Genomic DNA, 26,641 nt, shown 5'->3' with positions numbered 1-26,641 from the left:
GCTTAGGAAAAATAAGTAGACAGAAAGAAGCCATGATGCAATTGAATAAAAGTATTAAATTCTACTCATCATTTGCAGTTCATTTAAATTTAAAAGTCTATACTAGATGTGTTTTTTGTTTTGCTTGTTTTGTTTTGAAAAAAGATAGCATCTCTAGCTCCTTCCTATACTAACTCAGTTAGCAATCTACCTTGATAACACTGGAATGGGAAAAAAAAAAAGTGGAAAACCCTTCCAACATATCATTCAAATCATATCTAAAAAGGTGGTCATAAATATTTCAGAACCCAAGCAAACCAATAAGAGCAAGGCCCATTAAGGATAAGATCTTTTACAACAAATTAAATAAAACAATTTATTGAAGCCTGGACTTGAGATAAACTAGATTTACTAGCTGACCTTTTATTCATTTAAAGAACAAAATTAGCTCTAATTGCATTAGAATGGAATCCAGTAAATTTCTTCTAATGTGGCATCCATGCAAGTATTGCTGTAATTGTTTACAACTAAGATGGAAATGCTTTGATAATAAACTACTTTCTTCTTGTTTGACTGTGCAGTTAAAACACTTGCAAAAAAACTCTTAAGTAGAACAGTTTTTCCAATATTGGTTTGTCCATCCCTCAGCAATAATACATTTTCATGTCCATTAACCCAACATTATTAATAGCCATTTCTTTTGAACTGATGCATGTTGCAAGTACATTTGCACTCCAGACAAGCCTGAATTCAGGTATTACTTTTGATTCAGACTCCTGAAAGCCTCTGTGGCCTCGTGAAGATTTGTAAGTTCTATCATAAAAAATGTTTTGTATGAAGTTCCCCCAAACAAACCAACTTCCACTTGAAGAGGTACTTGAGTATTTCCAAAAGCCTCCAAAGAGCTCTCCTCTCTAACAGAGGAAAGTGAAATAACTAATTTCTCCATCTAGTTTCTACTCATCAAATTCTATGAATCTCTAAAAATTTTCCTTGCATGTTTCCACAGAGATTCATGGTATCCTCAAACAATCCCATGCCAGTAAACTCCAGAGAAAGGCTAATTAAAACACATTTCTATATGATAATTGCCAGATATTTAGAACCTCATTACCAACACAGGTGAAACATAAGTTTAACTTCCTCTTACCATAACACATCAAAAAGGTTTTTTTTTCCTGCCTGTTATGAGGTCCCAAGATGAGGGCCAAGGTGACACTAAATATGCAAAAAGGAATCTGGAATAGAAGTGAGCTCCCCAAAAGGCCCTGAAACAAGATGTCAGTATCTCTGACCCACTAAGGGCTGGCAGGGATGACAATGATGCACCCAACATAATTTGCAAACAGATGGAGTCTGAAGTCCCTTCTCAAAATGTGTGTGGGTACGAGAAAGACTGGGCTGAGATAAGATTGGAAATCAACTCTTTGGTGCTAAAATATGGATCCAAAACTTTGATTCAGAAGTTCTGCCTTAAAAATATGAGTTAATTTTCCCCATATAAACACTCCACAATCCTTGAAGAAGCAGAATTTAAAAATATCCATGGATCCATGGCTCCTCAAGGAGGAAAATGGATTTGTGGACTTTCAAGGGACAGCATGTCCAGCCATGCCCATTCAAATCATGCTCAGCAGGACAGACAACTATTCTGAGAAAGCCAGAACTTTGTACAGCAACCTAAGGCACAGAATTTTTAGACCACAATCAAATACAGTGAGAGGAAGAAAGCAAAAATAGTTAATAATTGGGGTCAGGGTGTCCCATAAAAACCAAGGAATGACTGAAGTCCTTTAGAAGCTTCAAACCAGTTAAAGTCACAGTTACCTACTGAGGAAGAGTAAGACAGCAGATAAAAAGAGAATAATAATCAAAATCCCATTTAACTTCTAAAGCAGAAAAATTAGTGATTAGCAGATTTAATTCATAATGGCTCTATAAGAGAAACAACTGCATTAGGAATATTTAATGTGAGGAATAGAAAGATCTATGTGGTGCTCATGTTTACCATCAGACATGAAAGTGTGCTTTGTGCCATTAAATCAACACGAAAAACCTGATTAAAAGAAGCTCTTCACATACAACACAGGACCAGCCTAAGAAGCCCAGTGACGCATGGTTTCCCCAGCCTCTCCAGCCTCCTGTTTATGCTGGATGATCTCAGGATAGAGATCATCCTATTTACATTCATCCAGTACAAAGTAACTATTATTTGTACAACAGCACCCAATAATTAGGGAGCTAATGAACCAGCACTTGAAATGCGTTAGGTACACTCATGAATAATCATCAACTGTTATAATAAAACAGATGTGTATAAAGGAATTCCAACTGTTATGTTTTAAAGCATAAAACAACTGTTAGCTGGGCAGGGTTGTGAAACTTAGCTGTAGGTTACACTCAGGATAACCATCCATTACAGAAACCTCACTAAATGGCACTGGAGGCACCATACCAGTCTAGATGGAGCCTTGCAATCCATGCCCTAGAACGACGTGGAATGGGACACACAGTAGGATGGATGGAAGCTGATGGGTCCCACTGGGAGAGTACTTTGCTGTATAAATATGATTTGCTAATTTTTAAGTGTTTCCCACTGAAAAGAAGAGCTTCCACAAGTGGCAGAGGATGGGCTGTGGTGAGCACAGACCTGGCAGATGGATTTATTTGTACTTACATCTTGTCTTGGCCTGCGCCCACTCTTAGAGTCAGCCGAGGAATAACCGGTGATGGAGCTGGAACAACTGGTTCCACCTTTATCTGTACAGGGGAACACAATCATCAATCAAAGACTGCAAGCAGACTCCCAAAATATATTAATTACATGAAAGCACTGATGGAGTTAACCAAACAGAGTATATCAACTTAATGAGACAAAACTACGACAGACTAATCACTGTTCTCTCACGCTTCGACCCATGGCGTGGATGGTCTCAGTTTGCTGGGAGTTCCAGCTGTGATAATTCACAAATACAAATTCCAGACTCAAAAAATCAACTTGAAATTTTGCTGCATTTGTACCTATTCATACAATTTGTTAGCAGGTCTTCCTGATTTAGTACTTTTCCAGAGATACAAAACTCCCCAGTTTGTTTCTAAACAATGACATGAAATGCTTTGACCTCAGTGCTCAAACTTGTCAGGCACCCATTGGTGTCTGCACTTTTTTCTGAGATTTAAATTCAATTATTTCCCAGGTTCATCACATAAATGTACCGTGACTCTCTTGAACCAAAATGAGAGACAAAGAAAGAAAATAAACTCCAAGCTGAATTCACCAACACTGAACACTTTATGAAAGTGCTTATCCACACAGGCATAACAACCACTGCTTTTTACTGCAATTAGGCTGAGGTTTTTAATGACTATTTTTCAAGTGGCCTGGGATTCCAATCTTGGTATCTGGTGGAGTTTAGACCACTTGAATATGTCCTTGAAATTACAGAACCAGTATGTGGCAAAATTACCAACTCCCATTGAGCTACTGCTTTGCAAAACCTGTACAGAACAACCACAGATGTTACAGATCACACTGTAATGATTTTCCAGGCATACATTACTCAATTGATGTCCATATATGACAAGTGTATATACATTATATATAGATATATATATATAAAGAGAGATGGAGACTGATCTCATTTTGAGCATGTGTGCCATCTTACTTAATAAAATAACCACTTGGCTGAATCTGCTCCAGGAACTTAGAGACAAAACTCATATGCATACACAAAATGGAAACGTGATCAAATCTCCAGTTTCATAAAGCTTTGACATAAAAGGAAGGGCAAACAATCAATGCAAAGCACAGAAAGCAGTGTGGAAGAGCAGGCCAGAGTGGGAGGGCTCAAGTGGGACTTACTTTGAGAAAGGTAATAACAAAATCTCATGCCACGCATTTTGGTCATAGAATTGGAGCTGCTCTCTAGGAGGAGTCTAGGCCAGAGAGAAGGGCTGCAGCCTGAGTGGCTCCTGCTCTGACACAGTGAATTGTGCTTTGCCATACAGCTCTCCACGGATATGGATTAGCTGATTTCACAGGCCTCTCTCCACTCTTTTGTTTATGTAGCATCATTTTTTTGTTACAACATTCCCCTGGAGTGTTGCAAGAGCTTTTTCCCTCTGAAGCTTCTAATATATGCAACAATTTCACTGCCACCTTCCATAGATGAGTCTCTTCTCTGTTTTCCCAGCATCTTAACCTGCAATATTGCCTACTGCTTGGAGACATGGAACTGAACCCCGAGTACTGGAGGCTCAGGAATATGGCTTTGCTGTCTTGTCTCTTTTCCTGCAGGTTTCTTGTTACTTCTGCAGTGCCTGTTATGAATACAAAACTTCTTAGGACAGGCACTGCTGCTGTAGCTTCTAGCACACAGCACAGAGAGATGCCCATGTCACTTATAAAGGTCCTTGGCACTAAAACAATGGTGGTGTGGGTTCATGTGGCAGAAGAAAAGCACATAAACCACTTCTTTATGCTCAGACACCAACATCACAGTCTGCTGGGAGAGGAAAATAGGGATCCACCACAATCCTAAATCTTATCCTCTGATACAAGAGAAGAGGAAGCATCTTTCTCAATGTGGGTTTGTGCATAGGGTTTACATGATTAGAGCAAGGAGAAAACTAAGGAGCATTCACAGCTATATCCTGCAGAGCTTGGTCTTCCTGTACACTGATGACAGGATTTTGATTCAGGAGCAAGGGCAGCTTACTTTGGGGCAGCTCTGGCAAGCCCTGCCCTGATGCAAGGATGGCTCCATTTCTCATGAAGCTGTTCCTCAACTACTTGAGTTTCCAGCTCAGCGTATTAATGTTAGCTGAAACTGGGTCAGCACTGCTCCCTGAGCTGCTCAGTCACTCCTACAGCACGCCTGGTAATCTCTGGAGTACAAGTGGGGTGTAACTGCTCCAAGTGTTTGCTTTTCATTTGGTAGAGCTTGCAAGGCAGTGCCCCAGAGCTACCTCCTTTTCTGGCTCTGAGAGCAGCACCCAACACCACTATGGGGCACGGAGCTGCAGGCAAGCCCTGAGATAAAACTTCTCCTTGGTGCCACCACCAAACACTCCCAGCATGAAGCCTTCAGCTTCTGTTTTCTGCCATTTATGCAGTGTTCTGTTTGCTGTTGTTTCAGCAGCCTGGGGCAAAATTCCAGGAAAAACTTGATAAAAAGCCTCAACCACCCAACAGGATGGGATGCGCGCTTAAGTAATAACTACAACAAGGCTCAAAAATGGGAACATTACAGCTGAGTCACTCTTTTGTTTAACTACAGCAATATTAGACATAGGAATCTGGTATTTTCTCCTGGTTATCAGGAGCTGAAACTGCAGCAAGCCCAGAACTCATCTCCCAGGTTGTGCTTACATCTCCGAGGCAGACGCGCCGTGGCAGATTAAACGTCCAAGCTGTAACTTGATCATTTGCTCTTGCAGCACAACTGCTGGCTAAATAAGTCATTGTGTGATCTAAAAGCTAAATTAAGGAAACATGTACTTTTAGGGGTTAAAACGAAAGAGCAGCATTCTGGAGTAATACTGGGAATTGGGGCCAGCAGAAGAGCATTTACAGTGGATTACTAAGCTTCCCAAATCACCAAAGAGGTAAAGTCCAGCAATATAAGACTCCTTTGTAGCTAACTAAAAATACATTGTCAGTGGATTTGTCCAGTTTTATGTATAAGCAATACTTCTTTCACCTGAACTAATACTAGTAGTCATATAAGCCCCTTATTGCCATGTGCTGCATTTTTTTTGCTAATCTTCAAGGATTTAGCTTCTTTGCCACATACCTCAGGGCACCAACTGATAAAGCTCTAACTCTCCATTTTTCCAGGACACCAGCAGTGCGGCCTTGCAAAAAATGAAAATCGCTCAAGAGATTTAAAGGGGAAATTTATTTTTAAAATCCTGACTTGCAGCAAAGAGGTGGATTTAAAAAAAGCTTATCTCTCAAGAATCAGTTTAAATTTTAATTCTATCTGGGGACTCTTTCATGCATTCTAGCTTTAAAGTTTATCTTTTGACAGGGACTTCTTGCCAAGGTAATGGGCAGCTTTGTCATTTTAATTTGTCCAAGTTTTTATTAGTGTTGAACTCCTTTTCCTAATATATATATGGTCAGTCTATACTGAAGCTTTACCAGTTTGTATTTGTTTGTGTGTCTGTTATATTGCTCTAAAGCAAACTTGGCACAGACAACTGCAGAAGAAATGCAAAACTTAGTGTAGGGAAAACAAGCAACTCATTGCCCCTATTTTACATAAACCCATATTTAAGTTAAAAAGAAATCTCTGCAGAAATTCTCAGTGAAATACTGCCAAAGCAGCTCAGGCACAAGGGGCAGACAGATAAGACAGGGAATCTCTGGAAGTGTTGCTGCAGTCTAAAACCAGTTATGAAATTATCATGGGCAACTGGGCCACCACCCTCTTGATCACCAACTCATCCACAACAGACAAACATTAGTTCTCCCCATCACCCAGATTCTGCACGGAAAAACCATCTGTAAACTTAAAAAATGTATCAAGTTTTTAAATCATCACTTTGTTGCAAGTCCAGCAGGTAATGTGACAGCGGCAAGGAAAGGAGAGTGAGGAATGTCCCTAATCTCAGCTGGCACAAACTGAGTATTATACTCAAAAAAGGATGTAAACAGTATCTTGGTAAAACTGGAACTCACACAGTGCTTCCTAAGGCTAAGGGTAGAGATTTAGGAACTCTTGTATCCAAGGTTATCACATAGAACACAATCTCTTTCTTTTTTTCTTTCTTTTCAATATTAACAATTTAATGTGTATTATAAGGTGAAGTGACAAAAAAATTAGAGCAAATCCTGAATTAGGGGAGCTGCTTCTAATGGGATTTCAAATCTGATAACATGCAAATACGCTGGTTTCATTTCTTAAATATTAAATATATTCTCAAGATTAGGTGATATTGGAAAGAAGAAATTATCTTTGGCTGATGTAAATCAGTAAGAGTTACAGGAATGGAAGGAGCTTAAACCCCTTGAAAATAAGCTTTCCCCTTCTGTCTCTCAAGCATAAGACTCGAAACGAAAGGTGACATTTGAACACTTAGACCATAATTTGAAAATTATTTTCTTTCTTCAAACAAATTGGAGCACCAAGGGGGCAGACATGCTAAAAGAAGACTCCACAGCTCTTCTGAGCATCTCAGATAACATTTATTAGAAGGCAGTCTGTTCCTCATTTCTGTCCACCTGGGAATTTCCAGGCTTCTACAAACTTTGAAACAGCAGACTTTTAGACACCATATTTAAAGTTTATTAGGGTTTCTGGCCCTTCTAGTGGAAACCTACAGAACAAACTTTCTGCATCACAACACTGCATCCCTTTGCTCTGTGTGTGCTGTTGTTGAGTCTGAGCCTCAGCTTTTCCAAGTGAAAAGTGAGTTAAGAAAAGTCAGGATAATCTCACATTTCAAATTCATGGAATTGGAATTCCACTGCTTTCCCAAAGAGGTGGGACAATCTCTGATGCTCTTGGTGGACATCTTCCTTGGAGCTGTTATTTTTAAGAAACACCAAACCTGTAACCACACTTTTCCTCAAAGCTCTTGGACAACACTGAGCAGCAAACACAGAAATCCATGAGGATTTTTCAAGCAAAAGTGTCCTCTCAACTCACCCAACCAGCTTACCTTCTCATGTTTGTGTTTCTCCTTTTCTTTCTCTTTCTTTTCTCTTTCTTTCCTCTCCTTTTCCTTCTCCTTCTTTTCCTTTTCTTTGTCCTTTTCCCTTTCTTTCTTTTTCTTCTTCTCTTTTTTGTCTTTCTTCTTCTCTTTCGGTTTCTCTTTGTCCTCAAATAGTTTTTCAGGAAGCATGGGAGACAAGGAAGGTAACATGCTGGGAAGCCTCATGGCAGATGGTGTGCTGAACAAGGGCACAGACATTTCTTTCGGAGGTAACACAAGAGGTGCTGATGGCACCTTTATCTTATCTTCCTTACCCTTATCTTTGAGTTTCTCTTTGTCTTTTTTATCCTTGTCTTTTTTGCCTTTCTCTTTCTCTTTCTTTTTATCTTTATGTTTTTCTCTCTCTTTTTTGGTATTGCCATCTTTCAACTTTACTTTTGTGTCAGCATCCTCAAAGTCCTTTAGTTTGAATTTATAGGGATCAAGATCATCCTCTTTGAGTAGTTCCTTCCACTGATACTTTGCTTCCTTGTTTCCTTCCTTGTCCTTATCTTTCTCCTTATTCTTTTCCTTCTCCTTATTTTTCTCCTTGTTCTTCTCTTTATCTTTTTCTTTTTGTTTTTCTTTCTTCTTCATCTTAGTTTTCAGCTCTTTTTTCAATTTCTTTTTCACTTCTGTCGATGAAGCCAACTTGGTTTTCTCCTCATAGACTTTGAGAAGAGGCTCTGGAGTTGGTGGTGAAGCAGAAGGAGAGGAGAAATAAGTGAAGTTGGTAGGTGGATTAGAAGGTGTCCCCATGTTTGCTTTCCGAATGACCTCATCAATTGAGTCATCCATTGTCCATGAAATGTCTGAACTTGAAGTCCCACCTGAGGCAGGTATTGGAGTTGCTCCTGCCTTATTTGCATTATTGGCAGGAACAGAAGGTTTAGGAGTTGTTGACTCTGAAATAGAAAGTCTTTTAGGACTGGTAAAAATTTCCCCCTCTGATTCAGACCCAGAGGAGAACTCGAAGGGATCTGGTTCTCGTTCTGCACATGCACGAGCAATCACAGCGTCAATTGAATCATCAATGGTCTTGTCCATGACTGGGGCTTTCTTCACCTGGTTGTCCAAATTTGGCTTGGGGGCAGCCTCAGGAGGTGTCTGTCCCTGTTTCACTTGAATGTTTTCCTTTCCTATCTTGTCACTCAGTGCAGCTAGAGGGGCTCTACTCGGTGTTTCAGGCTTCACAGGTGGTTGCGGAACATGAGCAGGAACCTTTGGACTTTTAGGGCTTTTTGGGCTCTTGGCGCGACCTGGTGACTTCTTTTCTTTGGATCCAGTTTTTGGTGAACGAATGGGACTCCCAGCTACCACTGGTGAGGGTGTAGTTTTCGGTGATTTTGTCTTCTGTCCTGGAGAACTTGTTTTGGACTTTGTTTTGGGTACAAACGGCTTTGCCTCTAAAGTTTTGGGAGTTGGCACTTGGGATTTTGCAATGGGAGCCAACATCGGTGGTTCTGGCGAAGGGGGGGCTAAGTCTGTGCTGTCCTGAACGTGAACTGGAGAAAGCATTGGTGGTACTTTTTGTGTATTTATTGAGCTAAGAGGTTCACGTGGTTCCAAAGCTCCGTCCAAGGTGTCCCCTTTGGAAACAGACAGTTTTGGCCGTTTTGCAGGTGGGAATTCCTCGGCATCAGGACTTTCTAAGGATGGTCTCTTGCCCAAGTAGTTCTCATCATTAATTGCCTCATCCTCTTCCATATCTCCTTCTTCTTCCAGTGGGACCTGCATGGCCTCTGCAGATGTACCTCCATCGGTAGGAACCTGCTCCTCTTCCTCTTCTGCAACAAAGAACATTTAGAAAAGCATTAGGATAACTGAAATGTGTTTTACAGAAGAAAACAAGCACCAGAACAAATATTCACATGCATCTCAGCCCAGAAGAGACAACTGGAACCCAAGGGCTTCTTACTGGTCTGCTTGGAAGGAATGTGTGGCACCTCCCATCTCACATCAGCCACCACTGGAACTGGCAGGTGCCCTCATTGCAGGGTAACACTGAACCCAGGAGCAAAGGAGAGGAGGGTAGAGCTCTCCAATGGTGGCAGACCTTGGGGAACAAGTCCAAAATGTCAGTTCTACCCAAACCCACCATAATTACTTCTTCATTCATTTTTAAATTAAGAGAAAGAGGTTGAAGCATTTTTTTGCTGTAACAGTGGCAAAGCAAAGTGCCAAAGCAAAATTGACCAGAACTGTCTTTCTTGCCTATATATCACACAATTTTGACTACAGATTAACTACTGGAAAAACATCTTCCTGAACCTAGTTTATTCTTCCTGAAGCACCATGGTCTGAAGGTTAAAGCAGAGGACTAAGCCCCATTCAACCTGCCAGGTTCTGTCTCTGATACCATCTTAAGAGCTGCTTCACACTGACATTATCTGTTATGACAGCATGGGAGCACCCCAGCATCACAACTGTGTGTTGGTTCGTATCAGGAACATGCCTTTGAAATGCATTTCCCCATCACGTCCCTTACTGTTGTTTTGTTTGCATCATGGGACAATCCTGGAGTGTGTATGCCAGCTTCCTGAAGCAGTGAAACCAAAATGAAGGAGGAATCCACCTAACACACTCCAGAGCAAGTGGGCATTTGGGCTGTGAGACCAAAAACCAGCTTTTGAAAACAAGACAAACCTGAAACCTGCACAGTGTAGACGTCAGACACCAACTGTACCAAGCCAGTATGAATACCACCTGTGTGGTTGCTCTGTTTTTTTGTTTAATAATAAATTTTTTCCCTACATACAACAGCATCTTCAGAACCACACGTGACATTCTGGTGCAAAGAAAGGAGAAATTCACTTCAGATCTCCCAACAAATCCACAGTAGGTTTAAAAAGAGAACCTCTGATCTCCACAACCACAGCCAAGCACTTTATCCTCTTGGATACACTTCCTCACTATCAAAATAGAATTATCCGAGCAGAAAAAAAGGATTCTTAGTCCTGAATAAGAATGTCTACACAGGCATTAACCTGACACATTTATATTTGCAGTAATTACATCATTACACCTATGCTGGTTAACATTCCTGCACAGACAACTGCATTTCACTTTACCCCAATAATTTTTTACCCACCTGCAAAAACTCAAGACATTTTAACTAGCAGGGTTTCTGAGGAAAGATATCCAGTGGCCCAAGATTCACACATGAAATACATAGTGAAAAATATGTATGAGGACAGGGGCTAAAAACCCAACTTCTTAATGAGCAGGTGATTTTAAAGAAGGAAACACCAAGAAACTTGAAACATTCCTCTAAACACCATTTAAAGCTCAGTAAGACAGCATCTTTCTGAAATATCTCTTTTCAAGGAGTTTATTTCCAGGTTTTCTGTGCTGGCGTTTCTCTGCTGTAATGTGTCAATGCTCTGATTTAGGAGAGTTGAGTCAAGAGCCCTGGGCTGCAGCACAAATCTTGCCAGCATCACAAATTAAGTAAAATGAGCTAGCAAGTCTGGCTTTCGCCAGGGCCCAGAGGATTTACAGCAGCCAGCCCAGAGAGGAGACTTTGCCTGGGGATAAAGTCTTAGCCTTCCGTGAAAAACAGAAATGTTAGGGAGTTAGGTTTTGCCTGGCTGGGCACTGACATTAAATTTTTTAAACTGCAAAGTTAGAGTATAACTGAGAAATCACTGTGGACTGAGCCTGCACCTGCTATAGGGGAAAAAAAATCTACTTCCCCATCATGGAAGTCATTTCAATCTGTGTTTAAGCTGCTGCAGAAATCAGCTGCCTTCACCTGCTCAGAAAGGTTTTGGGGATGAAGAATCAGCATTCATCAGATGTCTCACAGCACTGGTTGCTACTGAGCAATTCCCTCCCAACCCCATTCCACCTACTTAACCACTGAGAGTTTGTTTTCATTTAAAAGTAGGAGATAAAATTTAAAACAAACATCATACTTTAAAATCAGGATTTAGAGAAATCTTCTGCCTCAGCCACAAGATGAAAAGTGTAGCCAAATTAAAATATTAGGAAAGATAAGGTTTGATGATGCAGACTTTAGAGATAGGAACATAAACCATTTTAATACAACTAACATGGGGATAAAAGGAGTCAATAAAGTGGAAAATAAACTATTGCAACAGTAAAAACTTTACATTTACTAGAAAAATCAGAGCATTTATTTGCCAAAGATTTCTGCCTGGTGTGCATTTAAACAGCTCCTATCTTACACCGTGTCTCACGGAAGGGCACTGCAATATTTCATATTTTTATAACTCCTTCCCATCCCAAGGTGCTTCTCATGTTTTACCTACTCAGGATTGCAGAATACCAGCAGCTGCTGGATCAAAGGCGAAAAAACAATTTCAGAGGAGCTTTGGAGAACAGGGACTGGAGTTTTGTACAATAAAAAAAGACCAATGCTTATTTTTTTTTTAATAAGACCAAGTAAAGTTTGCAGCAGGCCCACGAAGTTTCTGTGATCTTGTGTGGAGGTGCCAGGGAAGGGCAGAAAGGTTAAAGTGCAGTTTGTAGAGGTGAGACTAGAAATTGGGGTGTCTTGGCTCCAGCTTTCATGCACATTCCTTCAAGCCACAAAGACAACTTAGTAAGGAAGCAGAAGCATTACCATCCCTTTTATATGGACTTGGATTCCCCAAAACATCTGGAAAAAATTGCCTGGGTCAGTCCTGAACAATCCAGGGACTAAGGAAGTTCACGAGCACTTAACTACTGACACACATTCACCACTTTTCAGACATGCTCAGATGACAATCTGGAATCCTATCGTGGTCAAATGAAATCCAAATTTCTCTTGGAACAAGGCCACAGTCTGATCCTTAGCAAAGACTGGTTTTCTGCCAGGCAGCGGCTTTCAAACCTGAGCCACCACAGCTGTGGCAGAAAACAATGAAGCACTTTTTTTTTTTTTTTTTTTTGGGCAGTGGGGTGGGGGTGGGGAGTGGTTAATTAGAGAAAGTGAAATTTCTATCTTGAGTTCAAGACCTACGGCTCTTTTTCCTCCCGAAGGATTCACACCAGAGCAGGAACTAAATATGGAAAAATATCAGCTTTTGAGCGTTTTGCTGTCCAACTTGAGGATGAGCATTTACAACCACGTGGCCACTTCCTCACCTTCGTCCATCTCACTCGCCACCCGGCACTTCTGGATGCACCATCCTTTGTGCACAGGACTGCTTTTTAACTCTCTTTATTGCCATTTCTCCCTATCTCAGGCCACCTTATTAATGATCCAGCCCGAGTTAGCATCTATAGGTCAAATGGATATCACCTCAGCCATCTGCCCTCATAACTCTCCCCTGTAATGAAAGGAGACTAGAGCTGTTTGGGAGGTTTCTCAAGATAACAGATACATTTTTTTCTGGTCGTTAGAGAAGTCAGTGCTGGATCAATATTAATGCTCACATTACTAAAGCTATAGAGAACAATTGTTTATTATGTCAGCAGGTCCCCTTTGCAGAGCCTGGGTTCCAGGAGAGATGAGCTCAGCTGTAGCAGCACTGAATTTGTCCATCACTGAAATAAAACAAGCTGAGAGCTGTCAGCGTGCTGCCTATGAGAAATCTTGTTAGTAAAGCAGCATTCCTAACTTGACAATATTAGGTTATGCTAGGGAAGTGGTGGAATCAGCATCCCTGGAAGTGTTCAAAAACCATGTGGATGTGGCACTTGGGGACATGGTTTAGTGGTGACCTGGCAGTGCTGGGTTAATGGTTGGACTCGATGATCTGAGAGGGCTTTTCAAACCTAAATGATTCTGTGGGTAACAACATCACCTGTGTCTGTGTCAGAAGGCAAATTCACTTCCTGAAAGGATGATTCTGAAGTTAGGGGAGAAAGAAATCCACTCTTGACACAGGTCTGCAGGGTGATTTGGGGCAGGTCACACCTGCTGCCTTCCCATCTGACAAATGTTTATAATTCCATCTCACAGAGGTGCTGTAAATGCTGAACTTGATAAATACGTAGCACCTCAGGATTTCTGGACAGAAAGCATTAGAATCCCAAATGTAAACCGTGGGGATCTGTCACCACTTCAAATGCTGGAAAATTTCTTAAGCTGAACAGTTCAGGCACGAAACTGAAACTCCTGCCCCTTTTTTAAGGAAAAACCACTAAAGAAGCTCAAACTCTGTTTCTTGGTACATCATGTTCCTGTAGCACAACAGGGATTTCCAAACCAAAGGGTTATTGAATATATACCTTCTTACTTTGGCTACAGCTCAGTTTCAGGACAGCAATACTCAACACTTCTGTAATGAATTTCCAGGTTCACGATAATTGAGGAGTGTTTGTCCCTAAAATTGACACAAGGGTACAAAGGAACAGAAATTCTGCCTTCTTGCAGAAAAAGAAGTAAAATTACCTGTACTGTATCATCATGCTCTCCTGGCTGCCTTGCTAGAAGAGGCAACACACCAGGTCAGATGAAAGTGAAGGCACAAAAAATAGATGCAAAACTCATCTGAGTAGAAATGCACCTATTATGGGCATTCTTCAAGCAAGAGAACCTGTCATATATAAATACATCTATAAAATTAAAATTGTCATCATCTTGACATCACCACACTTTTTACTTGGTAGCTTCAGTGAGAAAAGAGTAAGCACAGCTGAATGTCCTAGACAACATGGCATAGATTGGGACAGACAAAAATCTCTGCTCAGCTCCTGGCCCTGACAAAAACTTATCCTGTCTGTTGGCTGGTATTTCATTTAAGCAAAGTTCCAGTCTCTCTTCTGAAAACTGGATTAATATTTTGCTCTGTCACAGGGTGGTGACAGGATAAAACCATCTGGGTAAGACACACAGATATAAGAATAAACCAATATTTCTTATGTACAAGATGAAGGAGAGTGAGACATGCTGGCCTAAAGCTGGACACCACTGGCTGAAGAAAGAATAACTTGATTTTAGCAACAGCAGCTCTTACCTTCAATGTTACATCTAATGTGTTAATTGCACAAAGCTTTGGGAGGTAACAGTTCCTGTGGAAGCCAACTCTTGTTATTATAATAATGCAAGATTTTGGCATTTGGCATTTGATATTAACTGTAGTATGGCAGATAAACAGTATCATCTATCAGAGTAAACCCATTAAGGATACAATTCTCCAAAAGCAGATGTTCCATGCAACTCATACATGCTTATTTTCAACTATTAAATTTCTTCCATAATCCTTTCCTTTTTAAACAGAACCTGAACATTTGCTTTTCTAACAGAATGCAAAATGGCCAAATAAGATCTGTCAGTAGATCAGGGAATTCTTTCACACATAGTTCTGTTCATATCAGCCTCTCTGCTCCTTTGCACTGCGTGGTACAAAGTACCTAAGAATAGGAGTTGGAAGCATCACGGTTTTTAAGGAAAATTAGGATTTGGGAAAGGAAGTGATGTGGCAGTGCCTACACTGAAATCTTCAATCCATCTTTGTTTCCAAGGATATGCTGCACAGGACCACATGGGTATCAAGCTGATGGTTTTATACACAACCAGATCAGCCTCTCAAATGCAAGGATCGTTCTCACCCAACATATGAAACATTTTAGTGAGGAAAAAATTTCCTGCAGACTTCCAGAATAATTTTCCTATTGTCTAGTTAAAGCATGAGATGAAGCTGAAGATAAGTTTTTGGAAACTTTAAGTCATTAAGTCAAGAGCTTACATCCCTATCATATCCTAATAAGCAGGAGCTTTTGATTTCTGTTAAAAGTGAAGTTTTTTTCTTGTGCCATGATATGTTTTATCTCTTTAACTTGCAATAACAATGGCCTTTTCCCAAAACAAACAGAAAGTGTGCTTGTAGTCCATAAAGGAAATTAATGGAAGAGGGACAAAATTCAATCCTGATATCCTACAGGCCAATATCCTGATACCTTAATGCAAAATGAACACACTAAGATACCTGCGACTCATTTGGAGCTTAGAATACTGAATTTTATATAGATACTCGTGTATGTTTTATACACACACACACACATATATATATATTAAAAATTGTATATATAATTACTCTGCTGTATGAACACAACTGATCACTGATGTGACCTGTTTACCAAACAGGAAATAAACCAACAGATTTCTCCTTCACTGTATAAAGATCAAGCAACCCATTACCAAACCCTGTCATTTTCCAGTTGATACATTCTATGGGAAGAGAGCACCACCAAGGAGTTAATCTTCTCTGTGTTTCAAATTTTTCTGCTGACACTGCCAGCTAGTTCATTCCAGTGCCTTCCCAGTATGATATCAAATGCAGAAACCACAAATACATTAAAAAAAAAAAACAAAAGAGCTTTCAGGTGCAGCAAGTGACTTTGCATACATAACTAAAACACGTGAAAGGTACTTGAAGTTAAACACCTCAACTTGTTAATCACCCTGGAAAATGTTGCCCCAAATGGCTGGGTGGTGCCTTCAATCCATACTGTTAGCCACGACTGAAGCTGGTGCTCAGCAGGACTGAGACTTGGTGTGTACATTTATCAATCACTCCAGAAGCCCTTATTAACCTGTCCAAGAAGCTACAAGTGGTCAACAAAACACCCCTCCATCCCTAATGACATAATGCATCCAACCATCTGGAAATATGGATTACAGCAATAATCTGCTTCTCGACTCACAAATTTCCAGATTGATTCAGTTACCTCTCCACCCTGTTGAACAACTGCTTCAACTCCTGATTTGGCATTTCTTGGTATGAAATAATTGGAGATAAACTATTATGCACCAGTATGAGAAGAGAGTATTGAGAGTCTGCCAGAAACAAACCATAACTCTTAAACCTATAGTTCTACATTTAAAAGGAAACTGTCCCATCCTTTCTTTTGTCCTGGTTCAAGCATTTGTGCAGGACAGTGAGGAACTAATTGAGGCTAAAATAAGAAAGATTATCTTCTAGTTTGGGCTAGAACAAGCCAGAGGAAACTCCTGCAGCTCCTTTCTTATAGCATCGTCTTGCCCCTTCTGCATACTGAAGTGACTTAATGGGATAACTCAAATGGAAATATATCTGAGGGTGGAAAAAAAAACCAAGGAGAAAGTATTTTTATGTCCAGTTGGCAAAGTAAAAATCCCACCTCAGGATCAGAGAAATGTAAGGGAGTGGGATAGCAGAGTTGTGAGGAGCATCATTCTGGGCATCAGATCTTTGCTTAAGGTATAATGTGAGATTTTGGCTTTCAGTGCTGCTTTAGCATACCAGATGTGATAAGAGTAACACTTCTAAGAAGTTACTAGTGGCTGTCCTCATTCTAATATTTTTAAAAAATATGGAATTTTATGAAGACAAATTATACCAGATTCTTAAAATGACACAGCCAGTTCCCTGCTGAAGACAGAAAAACAGAGTTGGCAGATTGTTATCTGCTATACCCACAATCTCCCTCTGACCTGACAAAATATTAGTCAAGAATTTGTGCTGCTACAGCAAGCAAAAACATGTTTCTGTCTAAATACAACAAGGGAGACTTTATTTTTGCTTGACTTTTAAGAAGTGGCTCAACAATTTTTGTGGCTCACACACACATACATGAATGCACAGCAGTGCTGGGCTAATGGGTCCCAGAGTATCTTTAGGAAGTGATGGAATGAGAAGATGTGTGGGATCCAGCTCCCTGTCAGCAGGGCAGCCTTGGCTCAGTCACTTCAGTGTTGCTCTGAATTACTTGTGATTGAGTCTCTCCTCCGAAATCTGCAGTGTAATGTGAAAACCACTCCTGTTAGATCAAAACATAGAGCCAGGGACAGAAAACCTCTACAACAAAATTTGGCTCCGTGTCCATCCTTTTTATTTCACTTTTTACTCCCTCTGGGGGGTATGATCCTTAACAGAACCGAGAACTCGTCCCAAAGTATGTGTGCAGGCACAGGGCTTTTCTCTTTAAAGGCACATTTTGACTTCTAAAAAATAAAATTATTAGCAAAGACAAGGTAATTAGGCAATGACAATTCATAGAGTACAACCAATCAATAACAGAGTACATTAGCAAGACTGACAGAGGTGTGAAGCCGATACATTATAAATGGCTCTATACTGACCTGTAAAAATGCAGCATTTCCCTAACATTCGGCACAATAAAAAACTAAAATGCTATATAAGCAAGCCAACCTGAAATGACACCTAGTATTATAAATGGCCTAATCTATATGTTAATACTGTTGTATCACATAACTGCAGCAAGACTAAGATAACAATATGACTTTGGGGTTTCTATGGCTACATCCTGGGCTAACGTGCCTGAAAGGGCCTGCTGCTGACACCACACAAGCTTTCTGAGTGCTTCTCTTTGGTTATTTATGATATGATTTATGATAACGACAACATCTCCTATTTTCTCCCCTCGTCAGATACAATAAATTGCCATCGTTAATCACCGTTCTTGCTTCGGCTATGATTACAATAGTATAATAGGGCCTAGCTATGGTAATACTGTGTATTAAGGTGTTTTTTCCCCCCCTTTAAAGATATATGCACAAGTAGATCTTTGTAGCCGATGTCAGTACCTGTAGTATTTTAATAATCTTCCCAAGAGTATTCCTGGATGAGAATTTCTGTTACAACTGAGATTCAGCACCACTCCTCTTGCAAAGATCAAATTTACCATCTAAAGACTCAAAATCCACATCGTATTATCTGTATCTAACAATTCTCAAATATAATACAAGGGGTTTGTATGTATTTTTCTTGAGAAAAGGAAAGCAGGCCGTCAGTCTTTTCACTTTGCACCTCTGTATCTAACCTTCCTGGCTGAGCTTTCCAAACCAGCTTTTCAAGTATCGCAAATCTTACTAAAAACAAAAACACAGAACCTATATAAACATCTGGAAGGATTTTTACAGTGCTTTTCCTTTTCTACATTATGGTCTTGTATAAGAAAATATACTGTTCTACCTTCAATAAAATCCTAGCTTGAAACCCCCAGGCTTTTACAAATATTTTAGGAAGCAACTATTTGTACCTCCTGGCAAAGGAACAGACTAGGTATTTATTGCACTGGGGTACCTGTACTTCTTCCATACTAGTAATTTTTACCTGGCATTGCAGAATTTTAGTCCTCCACAGATTTGCAACCTATGTGTGCATTTGGGCACTTGGATTCAGCAGTGAGAAAATACTGTGATTATTTAATGTCTTATTTTGCAATTGAGTTAAAGAACTCCAGAAACAGGAAGGCGTAACTGTCCCATAGACATCACATATTTCTTTCACTATATTATTTCAGACCTCACTTTTTCACCCCAGAAGTTCAAATTTTAATGCCAAAAAGTTTTGGTTTTTTGTGTAATGCACCTGTGAGAGCACAAATGTGGTTTAAGGCCAAGGTGTTAGAAATGAAGAGTCACATTTCTCATCCTCAGGAGTCCCAGAGACAGCAAGTAAGAGACAGACACGATGGCATGATGGGTTTTTTTGCATTGCACTAATAAGCATATTTGTATTTATATTGCTGCTATAAATAGCTAAGGTGTCCTTCAGCCCAGAGTGACCCAACTCGTTACTGGTTTTGTGGCAAAGGTAGAGCAGATGGGAGGGGAGATCGTGGCAATTCTGATCAGCACAGGGAAGAGGTTTGGTATGGAAGAAATGGGAACGTGAAGACAGTGGTCTCCTATTAAATGATGAGCTCATCTCCAAGTTCACAGGATAAACAGGGACATTGCCAGGTGTGGCATAAAATCCACAAGGAGAGAGAATTCCTCTGGCAGACAAGGTCTGTGATCAGCTACAATTACCTGTGTCTGCCTGCGACTCACTTTACTCCCTCAAAAGTAGACCTGGGCTATTTTGGGTCTTAATCTCTTACATTCTTGTTCACATGAGGGAGCTTCTGCAAAAATGCATTCCCAGAAGGAAGTCTTGGCTCAAGACAGCTTAAAGACCATCATCACTGTGGCTATGCAGGACAAAGATGTAATTTTGCTGTCGTAAAAAAAAAAGGCTCCGAGTTTTTAAATCACCTTCAAATAACTTTTTAGTTCAACAACTCATTTGGCCATTAATTGCCTTTCCTCTCCTCCTCCTCTTGTGCATCACTTGCAATTGCAAGGGCATGTTTGAATCCCAATGATAAGCTGCTCAGGGCAAGAACCGTATCTGTGTTTTCCAAAGTGCTTTGGTTACTTCTGGCACTATAAGAAAAACAAACAGAGCACGTATTTAGAGACTCTTCCATCCATCTTTTTGTCTTCATTGAGTAAGAAACGGAAATGCAGTATTTTCTAAACAACTGAAAAAATATTTTCTAAAAATGAGGAAGACTGGGATCAGGAGAAGTTTCTTTTCAATAGATGAATTGAGAGGTATAAAAAAAGCCAACTAGGTCCTGTGCTCTAGAATAAATTGCAAAAACTCTGTCTACCCTGGTAGGTGAAACCCTGATCTGAGGTATTGATCCATAGTGGCACAAATTAAGAGAAGTCACAAAAATTAATCAACTTAAAAAAAAAAAAAAGAAGCTTTGCCACTGACTGGAAACTCTCACTAATGTAAATGGAATTATTACTGAGTACAAAAAAGGCATGTGCTCACCCTCTCCCTTAATATATGTGTGTACACACCATACCCAGAAGTGTTTACCAAATATTCCGGCTGTTAGGAATGAGTCTATCCACCCATTTCTTTCATGATACCAGTAGCAATCATGAATGCTTTTGCCATGTAGAATGATAAGCTTATTCTCACAGTTGTTAACACAGAAACACAACAGCAGTTCCAGCTTCCAACTCTGTCTAAACAGTATCCAAAGCCTTCAGGAAGATGCACTGAGCACATTTATCCTGGGACTTCAGCGCTCGGAACTGGCACTGGTGTGTCCTGCTGCATCTATGAACCCCCTCCCTTTGCTGGGATGAATTCTGAGCCACAATACGAATCCCATAACAAATACAATCTTCTTGATCTAGCAGAGAAGGAAATCACTGATGATAAGGTTTTAATAAAGCTTGACAAGCCTCAAAATTAAATTTGCTGGGAAGGGTTCACCCCCGAAACAGATACTTTCAAGCGGTCTTCACGAAAGAAGCCATGGAAGGACTTAAAGAGAGGAAAATGTTTACTTTAAGAGTTTTTTTCTTACAGCTACAAATCCAATTAGTGACTCTCTTTGTCTTCCAGCCTCTCTGCTTTATTCCATACAGGAGCACATGTGTGTCCTGGCTCTCCCTGTAACCCTGCCCTGCAAAAGGTGCCCATAGGCAGAGAGAAAGCTAATCAGGGCAGTGTGATCACCTATCCAGCAGCACTTCCCTGGCGACACTCCACAGCCATCTGAAACCGGATCGGGCGGCCTGACGCCACGGAGGGTTCAAAATGCTGCTGTCAGCACCGCTGGGAAAAAAGTGCTCCCAGAGCATGGGGTGACTGTGCTGAGCAATAATTCTGTGGGCAGCTTCCCACTCCAGCAGGAGCCCGATTCAGGAGGCCACAGGAAAATTTAAACCGCATCCAATTTAAAACCTCTGCTTTTTTTCCGGTGACCTTATAATTTTTCAGGCACAGCTGCTAAAATCTATTGCTTCTTTCCGTAGGACCTCATGGATCACAGGAACATCTTCAAATAAATCTCACTTCCAAGGGAGCTCAGAGGCTGAAAACAGAGCACAGGAGTCTGTTTGTTAGATGCTCTCACTGTGCAAGAGCTTTCTGGGGAGACAGCTGGGAAGACATGGTGGGTTTTTACAAGACCACAACCACAAAACAATTCTGCACTTCTGAGGTTGCTACAAGACTTTGTAGGATGATTAAGCTAAGCAAAAAACAGTGAAAAACATCAGAGGAAAAGAATAAAAGGGAGACTCAGAGATATCAAAATCTTGCATTTGCAAAAACAGAGCTGGGCACAAAGGTGAAATGATTGGGATACACTTCTCTTGGTGTCATCTGCAGCAGATGTACAGTAAGAGAGGATACCCTTTATAAGAGTATGCAGTGACAGAACAAGGGAGAATGGCTTCAAACTGCCAGAGAGTAGGTTTGGATTGGGTATTAGGAAGAAAGTGTTTAGTGTGAGTGCAGTGGGGCCCTGGCACAGGCTGCCCAGAGAAGTGGATACCCCATCCCCAGAAGTGTTCAAGGCCAGGCTGGATGGAGCTTGGAGTAATCTGGGATAGTGGAAGGTGTCTCTGCCCATGGCAGGGAAGTGGAATGAGATGAGCTTTAAGGTCCCTTCCAACACAAACCATTCTCTGACACTATGACTTTTGTGGAAGTATTAAGCAAGTTTTAGAATATTGTCTCTGTTTAGAAACATTCCAACCTATTTTTTTTATTTTAAAAACTCACAGCTCTGACAAGGACCTCAAGGTCCACACTGCACTTAAGATTCAGCTCCCTCTTTATGCTGCAGCCTTCATTTGGATGCAAGGGCTGCCCCTGTGCTCCCAATGACCTTGGCAAAATTCTTAAAACAAAACAAAAACAAAACAGAAAAAAACACTCTAAAAAACCTTCAGGACCTCAGGCTCTAAAGCTATTTTAGAATTAGCTTTGAATAATTGTCCCACAATAGGAGTTTTCTTGATTAATTGCTTAAGATAAGGCCTCCTTTTCCTTGCTGGCCTCCAGTGACTCCCTCCACTTCCCATAATCACTTTTGTCTCAGTCTCCTGTTCACTGGGAACAGCTAAGAGAAAAATCAGAGATACACCAACTCCATTACCTGAGGATTAGCCAGAAGATAACCCTATGTATTCCATTACTGACCATTATTTGAGTAATTATTCAATCAAGTTTAGACCATGTGAAAGATGCACTAATTGTTTTGCAGAGCTTGCCCAAGCTGTTTATCTAAGGGATGCAACTTGTGTCCTTTAACAAAACAAAAATGATGTGCTGATTGTGGAGGAAAATGAGAAGTGGCTTTGTATTGAACTCTGTATCCTAATTAGGCTTAACCAGGAGTTAAGGATCTATTTTGATCAAGTTTCTGCACGAGCTGGATTGGGTACATACTTGATTACAGAAATTCTGCAGGATATTGCTTTTCCATCTACATTATTTAAAAAATGGTACACGGCCCTTATTTTTCTTGCAGTTTATGAGATAAGCATCCTGAATACAAGGAAAGCAGGGATAGTGGAGAAACAAACAAGCCAGTAACCAGCAGGCTTAATTTAAACAAGAAACTTGTGCACACATCAGTACTAGAGTCAGAAGGCTTGATACTCTGATTTAAAGTGAATTAATGCCTTTTAGCTAAGTAATATTTTTCTTGGACACACGTAAGGAATTAAAAAAACCCAATGAAAACAAATTTAGTGAAGGAATTGGCTTCAGTAGGCAGTTTTACGTAACATTAACTTTCCACTCAGACATAAAAAAATATAAAACCCCTTCATTTCAGAGTTGTCGGATTCCCATGTAACCTTCCCGTTTCATGGACCTCAGGCTGGTTCACTACCAGGTGACTCCCTGCTGAGAGGGAACTGCAATTCCCAGGGGCAGCAGCTGATGATCCACAAAGACTCCAAAGAAGGCACAGACTGAAGACAACTTCTTCATCTCAAGACACAAAACTTCCCTTACTCATGAAACATCACGAAAGCATTTGCAGCTGACGCAGTTCATCTGTAACTATTTATTTGCTCTGCCGCTTGTTGCCCCTCTTTCTAACCTCCTGTTCCGTAAACTCAGGCCTTTACCACCTCTGTCTTCATGAGTTTTGGAGGGTGGAGGCGAGATTTATCTTCGGCAGTGAGCACAAACTGTCAGTATTCTCGGGATTTGGGCAGAACGAAGCGCGCTCAGCCGTGGCGATGGAGCTCCTTCCAAGCCAGGATTAAAGCCACTGGTGGGGAAGCTGGAGTTTTAATGGATAAATTGTTGCAGAATACACTCAGCCAAACATCTTTGCTGATGAAGGGGACTCGGAATTGGGTGGGGAGGGGACTATCATCCTGCTGTGCCATGTAATTTTTAAGAACACCCCCCTATTAATTTAGTTACATGCCAAACGTGAGCAGCAGTTCGACCCAAATCCTATTAGCAACAACAATCTGTTGTTCCCTCCTCTCCCCAAAATGGAATATGCTCTGGGATGCGTTACAGAGAAATAAATTGAAATGAGGGAGGTTTTCCCCATTAGCTTATCCCACTTCCCAATTCAAGCTGTAAATTCATGGGACAGGGACCTGCATTAGGTTTCTAAAGTAGGGACTTCACCCACGCTGCTGCCTGGATAAATCAGGAACAGAAAAACACTGAAGTCTGTGTTTTTTTTTTTTCCTTTCACATTTCTTTGGTTTTTCTTTTTGTTCTGTTTTCTGTTTTCTTTCATCCTCGTATTTTTCTCTTCTCCACCTCTTCATTGCAGGTGTCCCTGCCCATGGCAAGGGGTTGGAACTAGATGATCTTTAAGATCTCTTCCAACCCAAACCATTCCAGGATTCCGTGATTCTACAACTCATTAACTGCTCCTTCCAAAACCCAGGCTTTCTGTTTTACAGATTTTTTCTGATTTTTCCTGTCCCTCACTCTGAGCTTTCTCTTTGTCTAGCATTTAGCAGGAAGATAAAAACTAGAAGAGGGAACAACACATTTGTTTTTTGTGTCACTCAGGATATTTTCACGAAGGAGAATGATGGCCAAAGGACAGACTGAAGCAAAAGGTAAAGGACAAAACACCCAGAAAGCCCCTGAAACATGGAACTACAAGAAGCAGAAAGAAGAGGAGGTAAAGAGGAGTTACACAAAATAATAATTTCCAGGCCAAAATAAGGAAGATGGGACAAGTAGGTACGTGGTGGATACATGGTCAAAGTGGCTGTGGGACAAACTAGAATGAAAATGGGCAGCAACTGTTTTCTGGTTTGTTTTTTTCCATCACATGTGGCTAAATGCTGAAGGTTTTGACCTCAGGGTCTCATTTAGGGAGAGTCTCTTCACTCCTGAGTTCTTCCATCTCACACCTGTCACTGTAGCTACCAGGGCTTCATTTCTTGTGCACATCCAGAAAAATAGAAAATGCCTGAGGATACTCTTAGATAAAAAGCTGCTCAGATGTGACGTAGCTCAGCAATTATTAAAAAGTAGAAGAAGACTTATACAGATCTCTGACTCTGCAGTAGGGCAGAGGATTTTTTTCCCCAACTGGGGTAGGAGATATATTTATTTCTCTTGAATGGCATCTCTGACTCAGCAGAGATCACACATCAATTTACCTTTTAATTTTTTTCTTTTCCTCTCTTCAGGAGTTGGACTTTGATGATCATTATGGATGCCTTCCAACTCAGAATATTCTATGATACTATCATTATTTTTACACCATATTATTTCCTAATAAAGTGGGAGATGTCATACCCATTCCTCTCTTCCTCCCACCCAGAACTGTCACTGCTCCCAGCAGCAAGAAAGAGAGCAGAACTTCAGATAATGCCTAGAAACCTCTCTCAAATATGAACTATCACTGAAACATACAAAAAAGACCTGCCACCACTTCTTCTGCAGGGATCTAAATAGGCTTTAATAAGGAATTTCAAATCCAGGAACACATCTGAGTTTGTTTCTTGCTCTCAATAAAACCCTGAAAACATCAGATTTTTGTATTTTGGAGCTTCTCCCCTAATCCACCATTTCTGGGCTAGAGAAATAAACACAAAAGGTTGGTGTGCTCTGTGTACACCCAGGAGCTCATTAAGTTAAACCAAAATGACCTCCAGAACTGTGGGAGGAAGTAACAACACAAATGAAGCATTAGCAATTTGAACATGGTAACTACTTGCTTCCTTTTGCCACAAATTTTTTATGGGTCTCTACCTTACATCTGCTACCACAGGATAAATATCTTGTGCTCTGGCTATAGAAGGTTTCCTTAAAAAATTTAAGATTTCCTACTTAAATCTAAGATTTTACTTATCTGCAGAGAAAGCTGTTTAAAAAATCTGGGTGCCTTACAGGGAGAAAGAAATTTAACCACAAAACACAAGAACAAGGACACTGTCTTAATCCTCTGAGTAAGAAGGGTGTGTTGTCACGACTTGAATCTCTGCCTTCCGCAAATTAAAAAGGAAAAAAAAATAGTCAGTGATGGTCAAAAGCATAAGGAACTGGGAGGAGAAAAGACAAGTTGTCATTTTAGTCAGGATACCTGAGAAACTGTAAAGATATTATTTCCATTTTCAATATGCTACACCACCATGAGAAAATATTACCCTTGACATACACCAGACATGCTGAATGACAGAGTGGCCAAAAATATCATTTATCATAAGCAATATGATTAACAAGCTCTCTGACTGCTCAAGAATAGCAGGTATTTAGGGACACAAGATATCCAATTCAGAATAAAAGTCTAAATTCATTCTTACTCAGGAGTAAGATTTTTGCCAAGCCACTGTTTGGGGAATTTTCTATTACCAAGACCAGATATTTCAGGACAACCTGCTCAGGGCATGGCCACATATTTTTACAGGCTCTTCATCCACGGATGAGAAAGAATTTGCATAGACAACCAAAATCATTGAATCATAGAATGGGGTGGGTTGGAAGGGACATTGAAGATTATTTTGTTCCAACCCCCCTGTCATGGGCAGGGACACCTCCCACTTGACTGGGGTCTCATCGACAGAGGAAAAAACAAGCAGGGCTCAGCAATGACAAACTACTGATGCATGGTCCTTGTCACACAAAATACTGGTGGCAGAGATGAAAATTCAAAATCTAGGATGAGTTTGGAAATCTAATACAGAACCTACCAGCTCACCTTTTACTTTAGAGAAGGTGTAATCTGGCTAATCAGGTACTTTACTATGGTCAGAAGAAAGAGCCCATGACTCTCACCCCTTGGATTAGGGGAGACATCTTGTTCATCTGCACTAGATCCTGCATTCCTCCTTAGGAGAGGGAAGCTCCTTCTGCCACTGAAAGTGTTTGGCAGTAAGTGTAGTTTAATTCCTTGTAATGCACTTATGACTGATTTGGGAAGGACCATAACTTTGTGGCTGATGTCCATCCAGAAAAGGTATAATTTAAAATTCCAAAATGAA

The 26,641-nt window shown here is 40.5% G+C and overlaps 1 protein-coding gene across 1 annotated transcript in view; it reads right to left on the bottom strand.

Moving 5' to 3' along the window:
• TAF3 (TATA-box binding protein associated factor 3) overlaps positions 1–26,641 on the bottom strand; it is a 113,511-nt gene that overhangs the window by 17,571 nt on the left and 69,299 nt on the right. Inside the window, exons 3-4 of the mRNA XM_085082478.1 lie at positions 7,648–9,467; positions 2,657–2,739 (exon numbers count right to left, since the gene is read on the bottom strand). Of these exons, the coding sequence (XP_084938604.1) occupies positions 2,657–2,739; positions 7,648–9,467 (1,903 nt within the window). The remainder of the gene's footprint in view (positions 1–2,656; positions 2,740–7,647; positions 9,468–26,641) is intronic.

This window comes from Lichenostomus cassidix, chromosome 1Aa (assembly GCF_008360975.1).
Source record: "Lichenostomus cassidix isolate B80296 chromosome 1Aa, HeHo_3.0, whole genome shotgun sequence".
Classification (NCBI taxonomy): Eukaryota; Metazoa; Chordata; class Aves; order Passeriformes; family Meliphagidae; genus Lichenostomus; species Lichenostomus cassidix.
Note: the sequence above shows the minus strand (reverse complement) of the source record. Positions and strands in the feature narration are given on the sequence as shown.